Source organism: Rhamphochromis longiceps, linkage group LG6, assembly GCF_057381845.1.
Source record: "Rhamphochromis longiceps isolate RC_006_pf linkage group LG6, R_longiceps_female_GT1.1, whole genome shotgun sequence".
Taxonomy (NCBI): domain Eukaryota; kingdom Metazoa; phylum Chordata; class Actinopteri; order Cichliformes; family Cichlidae; genus Rhamphochromis; species Rhamphochromis longiceps.
In genome coordinates, this window is record NC_140562.1 from 15038778 (window position 1) to 15049759 (window position 10982).

The 10982-nt window shown below is 40.0% G+C and overlaps 1 protein-coding gene across 1 annotated transcript; it reads left to right on the plus strand.

The window, feature by feature from the left end:
- The first annotated feature begins 416 nt into the window (after positions 1–416).
- Positions 417–8848, plus strand: rexo5 (RNA exonuclease 5). Its single transcript, XM_085409371.1, has 19 exons — positions 417–551; positions 1129–1401; positions 1531–1657; positions 1756–1867; positions 2054–2161; positions 2758–2846; positions 3262–3377; positions 3543–3681; positions 3947–4041; positions 4116–4218; positions 4298–4362; positions 5333–5420; positions 5635–5751; positions 5833–5970; positions 6067–6159; positions 6273–6633; positions 6722–6879; positions 8300–8409; positions 8496–8848. Exons 2-19 carry the CDS (start codon positions 1151–1153, stop codon positions 8548–8550), a joined length of 2325 nt encoding a protein of 774 aa, XP_085265497.1. The 5' UTR covers positions 417–551; positions 1129–1150; the 3' UTR covers positions 8551–8848.
- The last annotated feature ends 2134 nt before the right edge of the window (positions 8849–10982 follow it).

The following is a 10982-nucleotide window of genomic DNA, read 5'->3' on the forward strand; positions in this document are numbered from 1 at the left end:
AACCTTATTACAACATGCTTGATGAGGCACTGACGTCGTGTATACTGAGATTGTGGTTGTCTGCATGCCTGTGAGCCAGCTGCTTTTAAAAAGTGCTGTTTTTATTGTAGTAACTTTGCTGATTTTCCTGAAGCTTGCCCCTGAAATATGTGCTTCATACAATAATAATTGAAAAAATTGTGAAAAATAACACTGAAACCATTAACAAATAAATCTAAACATTAAATAACAATAACTAAATTAAAACAAAGAAAATTCCCCCTGGAAACTAACTGAAACCAAGCTCAATTTTAAACAAAAAAGTCAAAATGGAATAAAAATTAAGAACTAACTAGAAAATGCTAATCTATAAACAACAATTCTGCTACATGCACATAGCCGTAGCTACTCGTGTTTTATTTTTAAAGTTACAGACAGGAAGTAGTGCTAGTACCTGTTTTTATTTGCACTTACAAGACAAAACTAGTAACACATGCTTTAGCCATGTGTTACTAACTGAAGATATTGGCAGAAACATATAATTTTGGACCAAACCGGACCTATGGCGTGTGGTATTTACACAATTTTACCCTTATTATACATCTCACGCGTATACCGGACTTCAAATTTGATTTAAACTAAAATTTCAGCTAGGTTGAGATTTCCTGTGTAACTGTGAATCTGATATAAATAAACTAACTAACCAGAAAGAGAAGAATAAGAAAGTCGTCCGCTGAACCAGCATTTATGAGCACTTTAATTTGTGAAACTGAACTTTTGTTGATAACAAATGGCTTCGCTGTGTTTTCAGTTCCCCAGCTCTGGGTAATGTGCTGTAAACGTAGCATAGTCTTTCTGTATTTTATTTTGGTTTAAACTGCCTGTCGAAAATACAGTTCAACGAACAATTACCAGCTCCAAAATTAAGTAAACATGAAAATGAAAAAGCTCACTGACAGCGTGTGATTCTTAGCTGTTTTTAATGCCCACAGCTATATTAGTAACTCTAAAGTTTGAGCTCCAGCTCTACAGAACAAGGCTGCATTGCTCTGCACTTATTTGAACCTACAAACATTGCACATTTAAAAAGGAGCAGCAGTAAATCTTAGCTCTACCCAAACTGAAATATGTTTTTGGTTTGCCTTCCAGTGTAAATATAATTGGCTGGAACATGGAGTCTTCCACAGTTGCAAAGTGCAAAGCAAAGAAAAGGAAAAACAGCACCCACACAGCTCAGGAGGAGGCTAAGAGATTCAAAACTGAACAGCGAGATGATGAGGTGCTGCAGTGTGGACCTGCCTCTTGCTTGCCAAGGGTTTCGATATTGCCTGACTGCCTTCAGCAACCGATCGCCCTGAATGAACTGACAGAGCTGCTGCAGTATGCCGCTCTCGGGAAAGCAGGTGGCATCAAAAAGCCCAGGTAACAGCTGCAGTAGTAATGTGTTATCTACCCCATCAGCTGGTGTCAAAGAGTCCTCAGTAACTCATACTGTGCCGTTATACTCACATAATAATAATAATTTAAAATGTGTTTTTTTCTGTCTACCAGCTGGTGCCGTCTCCGCCATCACAGAAGGGTTAAAGGTGTAAATGTTGTGATTGTGGAGGACCTGACACAGAATCACTTTTACAAACACTACCTCTGTCTGCAGCACCTCAGGACCAGCTACACTTCTGTAAGAGGGAAAATAAACACAGCAAATCAAATTATTTATGAGTGAAGTCATATTCGTAGCACTTTAGCAAAAAAAAAAATAAATCTTACTTTTTTTAGAGGGTCACCTTCACGCCATCATCTGTAGATGTAGTATCTGGAATCTTTTCCAGTCAAGTTCCCAAACAGGACAGTTTGTCTGTCTCCAAACCAGATGAGGAACTGCAGGAAGGTGAGAATCATGTGATGGATGATGGATTCATTTAGCTCCTATTATCTTTTCTTATTAATATTCATCATATTATTATACTGTTACATTAAGTGAAGAATATTCGATCTCTCTGGTGTTTTTGAGTTTTCATGTAAGGTTTTTGCTCTTCTCTGTACCTGTGTTCACTTTTTCTGTGCACTGGTGCAGCGATGAAGAACCACCCAATCATCACTGTGTTTGGGACCGAGAGGAGAGGACTCACAGCATATGTTCTCACAGAGGATGAGATGATCAAGAATAACTACCCTGTTAAAGGTAAGAATTTTTCTCTTTGTAATATTGTGTCAACTAAGAGTTGACACAATATTACAAATATTACATTTGGTAATAAAAAAAAAATCATGAAATAAGAGATGAGAGGGATCTTTTTTCTGTCGATGCATTTTTTTAATGTTGTCATGGCCATCCAACAAAAAGGAAAAGAAAAATAGATGTTCATACTGGGATCAATCACAATTGTTTCTGTTTTCCATCCTTTTTTTTAATTGCCACTTGGCTTCTTCTTGTTTCTATCTAACACTTTTCTACTCCCAAGGTGCTTTTTACTACAAGCCGTAGCAACCCATTCATACAGAGCTTTATTCTGTGCTCCTGAGCACTGATCTCTGAAGGATCAGGGCCCATTTGGGGTTTAGTGTGTTAAAACAGTAATCTGATATTTTTTAAACTATATCTTGTGACAAAATTACCAAATATTAGATGGAAAAATAAAATAAGCCAACCTGGGGCATTTCAACATGAGTGCTGAGTGGCGAGATTTACTTTGAGCTTTGACCTTGAATATGAGTGGTATGGTGTTGTGTGGGCTCAGCGTCTCCTCCTCACCTGTTGGTTTATTTGTTTTCAAACAGGAATGCCCGGCTTTGAGGAATTTGTGTGTACAAACTGCGCTGACTGTGTGACTGACAGCAGCCCCCTCTTTGGAATCGACTGTGAAATGGTGAGAGACTAAAATATTTTGTCACTTCCCATTTTCCACGATGGAATCAGGTGGCATCACAGAGGTGCAGCTGACAGCTAACAACCTGTACGGCGCTATATTGTGTGGCTGATTTTTGACTTACCCAACACTTTTGAAAACCAGATCCCAGATTAAAAATAAACAAACAAACAAAAAAAAACTGTAGCACTATGTCCATTTCTTTGCCCAGTGTTTCCCAGCAGGGCAGTGTGCCTCGGTAAATAGGAAGCTTCCACTCACATGCCTGTGTTAGCATCTCATTGACTATGCCTATGATAACAACTGCAGCACAAAAGGTTACATCCATAACATCGATTTGTAGCTTTTTTCCTGCAATTTTTAGTATGATTGAGTTTTTGCATTCACTCACTGTTATGTTTATTTTATGTTTCAGTGTGTAACAAAAGATGGAAAAGAGCTAACTCGTGTTTCTCTGGTGGACGGTGATGGGAAGTGTTTAATGGATGAGCTGGTGAAACCTCCGAACCACATTCTCAACTACTGTACCAAGTACACACGCTTTTTTATGGTCTCGAGTTTTAATAAATTGTTAAGAGTCACATTATGTTTGTACAGGAATCTGTGTCAGTCAGTGTCATATGTTACATCTTATAGAAACATATTCATTGTTCTGTCTGAAATTCTTTCTCCAACACTGCTCGTATCTCCTGATAGATTCTCTGGTATCACACCTGCGATGTTGCAACGAGTAACAACGACTCTGCAGGATGTTCAAGAAATGCTTATTAGGATTTTGCCACATGAGGCAGTTCTGGTGGGCCATTCTCTTGAACATGACCTCATAGCTTTGAAAGTGAGTGATTTCTTTCAAACCTTCTGATGAAGTCATGGCTCACAAAAACAAAATATTAAAACAAAACACTGTGTGCAGGATATTGGCAGCTTTTTAACATTTATCAGAAATGTTAGAACATGATCATCTTGACTCGGCTGAAATAGTACTTTATTCCAGCAGTAATCATGTCCTGTAATTTCAGAGAAAATATCTTAAAAGAAATACTTCAGTTTTGTCATTAACATGAACTGTAAACCATGTTGCGTCTGTGCCCGCCCCGCAGCTCATCCACAAGCATGTAATTGACACGTCACTGCTGTACAAGAGGGAGTGTGGGCGAAGGTATAAGCTCAAGGTTCTGACTGGGATCATACTGAAGTGAGTTCTCGTGTTATCTCTAAATATTTCTGTCCCACTGTGATCGATAACCTAATTTTCCACTCGTATCTCAGGAGGAAAATACAAACAGAAGATATGTTGGGTCATCATCCAACTGAGGATGCTCTGGCAGCCCTAGAGCTGGCCCAGTACTTTATCAAAACAGGACCTCGCCAGGTAGGAAATCATATTTGGAAAAGCACACACACACTCACACACACAGGAATAATCTAACATTTCCTTTGCTTACTGTCAGGTTTTAGAGATTCACTGGAAGGCGCTGTGGAGAGAAACAAGAGAGGAGCCCTCACAGAGTCACAGGTACAACAGTCTCTATATTGTTAGCGTGCAGGTCAGTCTGTAACTTGTGTTTGGGTAACCTTAAAAAGAAAAAAAAAAACATGGGTCTGACTAAAAACGTAAAACACAGTGATCCACTAAGCCATGCTGGGATTACTCATCCAGTCTTTCTTCCTTCTCGTCATGTGTAAACCCCACACACAGCAGAGGGTGTGGGTTTTCTTATAGCCAGGCATTAACAAATTATAAAGTGACCTGATGTAACCTGTAGGTGGAGCAGGTCAGAAAATTAACCTTACTGCACTCAGATGCTGCCATTATATATAATTTAAGGTCAAATAACTTAAATGACCCTGCTTGTCATTTACTGAGAGAGAGAAGGAGAAAACCCTGAACGAATAAACTCAATCTGCTGCATTCAGCTTCAAGGTGATCGCTGGAGTGGGTGAAACGGAGGAGAAGTGGGTGAAATGGAATTGTAGAATAACAAATGTCACTTTAGTGTTGCAGGTCAGGTCAAGTAGTTAATGTCCACATATTTTGGAGGTCTGCTGGGGTGGATTGTCTCATGTTTGCTCTGAGCTGAGTGAACTGTGTCTTTGTCCGGGTTTTTTTAACCTTCAAGTTAAGGCAGTGCATTGCACACCTGAAAATTAAGCACTTGAAGAAATGTAGGTTTTAAAACAGGATGTAAACCTCCTGCAGTAAGCATGTAGGAACTGACCCATGTGACCCACTGTGTTATCTTCAGAGGTATTTAACACACTGTGAAACTATTTGCAATCGGCCTCCTGATCTCTGTAATCTGTTTTTGTCTTGTTTTGGATCTCTTTCCATCCAGTGGCCTCAGCTACCAGCTAAGACTGACCAACTTTATGAAAGTCTGAAATGAGAAAACAAATTTAGGCATTAAAGTCGTCTCAGAATACTGTGGATGGATTGAGTTGTTCACCTGCTGCTGACAGGTCCTCTGTCTTTCCTTCTTGTGCAGGTTTTCTGACGTGCTACACGCACTTGGACGTTCAGTAGCCTTTTTAGGAAAAGATTCCAGTCACAAGCAGTGTAACTCAGACAAAGAGGTAAGAAGTAAGGTGATGTCTCTTGTGTCTGTAATGAAACACTCGACTGAACCCCCCAAAGCTTTTTAGACGTTACTGACTCCTTCTCCAGTACATGTGAAAGTATTGGTTCATTGTTTTTCTTTCATATTTACCCTCACTTTCCTCTTGTAAACTCTTCCTGCTTTGCTTCTGCCCAATTACACCTAACTCATTATGCACCGCCCCCCTCCAGGTGCTTAAATCTTTCCGAAATCTGAAAGCGCAGCCGTTCTTCTCCGTCCTTCAGTTTTCCACCTTGTCAAACCATCTGAAGAGTTACTTCCCTCATCAGGAGCGGCACCATCAGATGGTGAGGCTTTTCGCCAGCGCTTTGTATCATTTTGAAGACATTCGCTTGCTTGTATTTACTCTGTCTATTTATTCCCTGCAGACTTGCTCAAGACTTCAGGACATGTGCGTAGTGTTTGCTGGGCCGTTCCCCACAGGCTTCTCTGACGGAGACGTGAAGCAGCTGTTTAGTTTCTGCAGAGCCGTTCGAAAAGTCAAGATGTTGAACACAGTGGTCAGGGTGTGCATCGCTTTCATTGTTTCACCAATTCGCTATAAAACCAGAGCTGCGAAATTCTTCACCGTTGCTTGAATGCTTAAGTGTTTGATCTCCCAGGTACACGCAGAGATTGAGTTTGAGTTGCTGGAGGGAGCGATGCTGGCGGTAAAAACTCTGAATGGCCTTAATGTGCTCGGGCAGAGTATAAAGGTAGCTCTCTTCCTTTTCCTTTTTTTCCCATTTGCTTCTGTTATTTATTCCCTTTGTGCTGCAGTTAGGCCCACATTTATGCAGATTATCTCCAACTACTTGTTATTTTCTAGGTACAGAGGCCGGTGTGTGAGTCAATGCTAGATCTGGACGTGACTCTTAAAGCACTGATGGGTGACGCTCTGAATGCCCGTCACCTCTACGCTGTTAAAATGAACCACAGTATGACTGAGTGCATCAGCACTTCCACAAAAGTTAATGGGCATGCGTCAGATGCTGAATGCTTAGATGTCACTCTTGTGAAAACAGTAAACGGGCTACTTCCTGCTAAAATAAACAAATGGTTGCATCTCAATACCTCTAAATCTGAACTGTGTGAGGAGTCAGTCAGAGAGACATTTGGCCACTTTGGCACAGTTAAGAGAGTCATCCTATCTGCCAAGCCTAAAGAATCCACAGGACATGCACGCATAGGTAAGGTGAAAACTACATTTATCACGCGTTGCACGTGCTGTGTGGGACGTTTGCGTACACTTCAGAGTCTAACATGTCCGGCTGTCAGTGTTTGTGAATTCAGAGGACAGACGCGCAGCGCTCAACTCTTCTGAGGATCTGTGGAAGAAGAACTACCTCATCTGTCCATCGCTGACACCGGTCCATTTGCCTTCATGGGTTGGAGCGGAGATTAAGGAGACAACCCACAGGCACAGCAGCGCTCAGGTAACGAGTAGATTGTTCTTTTTTTAACCCTTTATCACCCGTGTTTGACACAGGTTGCCTGGACTTGTTTCATAATTTTGGCTGTAAAAATGACAAAATAATTCTCATCTTTTTGGAACCATTTGAATTTTCTTTCTAGCCAAAAATGGTTGAGAGGGAAGCCAATCAAAAAGCTGACCTGAAAGTGAGGGGAGTTAAAACGACCTGTTTTCAGAAAGCGCGTGAACTCGGGGCCTGCTAACAGGGCAGAACTGTGAGTCATGCAAAGCTACTCCAGTCAAGTCAAGCATAAAAATATTGATCTGGAAATGTGCACAAAAAGGTCTCATTTGAAATGTTTGGGGTTTTTTTTCCAAGGCTCTGAATTCAATACTGTTGTTTTCTTTGAACAAGTATTTCAACCATCCTGGGTCATAACGCAGTTCTGTTGTGTCATCCTATAAAAATCCCAAATAAAAAGGGAAAAAGGAAAGGCTACACCAAGAAGAAACATCACACACAGATGACTTCACTAATTAAGAATATGACCAAAAATATAATATAGTAAAGTCTTACAGAAGAATTTGAATCTGTTAGTTACTTTTATTCTTTCCTATCTGCACACTTTCTGAACGTGTGGTCAGGTTTTATTGAGTTGAAATGTGACTAGTAATTAATTTCTCCCTCCTGTGGAAAATCAAACTGATCCCAGAATTCACACAGCGTGTCAGCACCTCAAAAGAGAAAAAAGAAAACACGTCATGAATTCTAAATAACTCTGTAGAGCGCAGGGATAAAACTGCAGCCTTGAGCTCACAGTATATCAGGGTTACTCTGAGCAGAGGCCAAGTGACAGCCCCACTGGAGTTTGTTAAATTGGATTTAAGAGTACAAGAAACAGAAAGCTGGATAGTGCTGGGACCATGATTATCTTTAGATGCTTAGCTGGCACGATCTTACAAATACAGATCCCCATGGTGAGCGTGATAAGCTGCTACGTTTAACGAATGGAGTATGATGGATGTCATCATGTGGTTTCAGGATATCTCCGTGTGATTGGTTGATATAGATAGTGCTGCATTGTGTTTTTTTCTTTTATAAGAATCCAATCTCAGTATAGGTTCATTTCCTGTAATAGTTATGCTGCAATATGTTTGTGCAGATGACTGCGCCTGGCTCTGCTGGAGGTTTCTTCCTGTTAAAAGGGAGTTTTTCCTTCCCACTGTCGCCAAGGAGCTTGCTCATAGGGGAATCATATGATTGTTGGAGTTTTCTTGCAATAAAAAGCACTTTGAGGCAATTCCTGTTGTGATTTGGAGCTATAAAAATAAAATTGAATTCAATTAGGAGAGCTAAAAGCATCTTTGGTAATTAGATTTTTCAGAATATTATTGATGTACAGAACATGTATAATGATGACTCTTATGTTTTATATGCGTAGGAACAGCAGATGGATGTCGTGATGAGGAAGCTAGACCGCTGCCTGCAGAAGCTCTTCAGATTCCTCCCGGCTGGCACCTTGTCTGTGGTTGTGTTGCTCGGACACGCCAGGTGAGAACCCCGCAGCGTCTCTGCCTCATTCTGCCCTCCAGTCATACATTTCTGAACCATTTCCTCCCTGTTTTTCCTCCCCCTAGCACAAATGGTCACCTTCCCGGCTTGTGTCTAATGGAAGTCAAGCAAGATTGTTGAGGAGATGGAGCTGTCGGCTCCAGGATGCCTGAACCTGTGTCACCTGGATCAAATGAAATCTGTTCAGTAAAGTGAAACCTGAAGGTGTTGGGTTTTACTGAGACTTGCTCTACCTCAGGAATTGCTTTTTTAGTTTTGTGTAATGCGGCAAGTTTTTTTTATGGCCTTGAAATAATCAAAGCTGCAAACTAAGATTTGCCTTTAGTGTGTGGATCTAAATTGAAGAACTCCATACCCTAAGGGTATAATAAAAATATGATGGTTGTCATTCCATGAATAAACAATATTTATACATTAACCTGGCTTCATGTTGTGGTACAATGATAGAAAATGAAGAAAACAACTTGGGAGTCTCATTTATGAGGGGAAAACATGCAGAGGGATTATGCTGTATGTAAAAGGAAGATGGAATGATTTCCACGAATGTAATGCTTGAATTAAATACAAAACACATGAATATTATTGTGCTTAGAATATAGGAACTTTGAATTTGGATGTTGTACTTAAAAGGGATTACATTTACAGACTAAAATTACACATTAAAGCAGTTCTGCTGCGACTGAGTGCAAACATTTATAAGCCAAACCTGCGTATAAATATAAAGGTCATTGCATATAAAATCAATCAGTGCTTCTTATCTGATTCCCTCAGAGATAGCTGATGTTTTTGTGATACAGAAACTTTAGCATATTTAATCAAACCATGCACGTCTGAATTGCAGGTCCTACAGTACAAAGTTATGCTGCGATATTTCTTTGGAATATATCCACACGAATATTTAAGGGTTGAAAAAGGCTGGGCATCAGTGCATGACTGATCGAGGCCCTGCTCTGTGGATGTGTGTGAGAACCTCTATCAGGATGTAAAATTGTTTAATCAGTGTTGTATGTTCAAAATAATAGATCCCAGAATTAATACAGAACATGTAAGCGCCAATGCGGTTTCTTCATTTAACATTTGCAGGATTAAAGAAATGATTGTTTTAGAAGAAATCACAGCTAGAAAAATGACCCTGGTATCAATATAGGTATGGAAATGCCACTAATCACAAATATATCCATCCATCCACTTTCTTCTGCTTAATCTGCTGTATGGTGACACGGCCCTTGAAAATGTGCACAAAATGAACTTTTTGTAGTATTCTCCAGTGAATTATCAGAAGATAAAACAGTCAGGATACCAGTGCTTGTTTGCGCTCTGTGCAGAGGTGCCGCTTCCCAACAGGAAAAGGCTTCTCACCAAAACAGTGGTGAGTGGATTAGCTAAAAACTTATAAATATATTAATATAATGGGCTGCATAGTGGTTAGCACTGTTGCCTCACAGCAAAAGGGTCACTGGTTTGAATCGACCATTTGGCCTCTGTGTGTGTAGTTTGTTCTGAATGGTTGTCTGCCTCTGTGTTGGCAACAGATTGTCAAGCTGCTCAAGGTGTACTCCACCTCTCATCCTAAGGTAGCTCCACCGCTCTGAATTGCATAAATAGAACAGAATTCAATTCAATTCAATAAAACTTTGATCCTGAAGGTTGACCCCAAAGGAAATTGTTTTATTTTATTTTTTTCCAATTCATGCATGGATATTACATATGACGCTATGTAAATGCAGCCAGTAGGGAAGAGGAACTTCCACCAGTATCACATTATTTCTTTTCTACACTTTGATGTTCAGCATTAATTAATTTAGCCAGCAGGGTAGTAATCTCTTTCATCAGGGTCAGATCATTTATGATGTTAAAAGGGACAGGATGGTCTCCCTGTGACTTTTTACCAAACGCCTCAACAAACAATCATGTCACAGACGTTACACTGCTGCGCTTTTAATTCCAGTCTAATATATTCCATGACGCTGATGTCCAACACTTTGGATATATAACTGATTTAACTGTGTTCTCAAACAGAGCTCAAATGTGTTTAAAAAAGTGGCACCTGTTCTTAAAAACCCAAAAGACATATTCAATACAGGGCCATGTACTTAAAGAATGAAGGCACAATTTTGTAAGGCTTTAACACATGTTCTGGAAAAAACAAAACAAGGAAAGAAAACAAACAACCCCTCAACTGATTCTGAAAGCCTCGTGGGATTTGAATGATTTTGCATTTTAAAGATCTGCAAGCTGGACAGATAACACAAGAATCGGGAATCAACACAACTCTCAAGTTTCCATTTAGGCTCCAGAATTTCCCATCTTCCCCCTCTGGGAGCAGTTTCAAGCCTTCCACCACCCCAGCATCCTCCTATAGGCTGCGGGGGTGTATACACAGAAATTGAGTGCAATATTTAACAACGTGGGAGGATCTTGAAGCCAAGTCACCAAATTAAATTCCTCTGCTATAATAAATAATTTCAGGCATGTTTTCCATTCAACAACATCAAAAATAATCAGAAGTAGTCAATTTAATCATGAGGAATGTTTAAAAAAAAAAAAAAAGA

Excerpts from the sequence above, each read along its gene's own strand:
- rexo5 (XM_085409371.1), top strand. The coding sequence starts at position 1,151 with ATGGAGTCTTCCACAGTTGCAAAGTGCAAAGCAAAGAAAAGGAAAAAC. Across the intron at positions 3,682-3,946 it reads ATGACCTCATAGCTTTGAAA|CTCATCCACAAGCATGTAAT; the intron begins GTGAGTGATTTC and ends CCCGCCCCGCAG. Across the intron at positions 6,160-6,272 it reads TGCTCGGGCAGAGTATAAAG|GTACAGAGGCCGGTGTGTGA; the intron begins GTAGCTCTCTTC and ends GTTATTTTCTAG.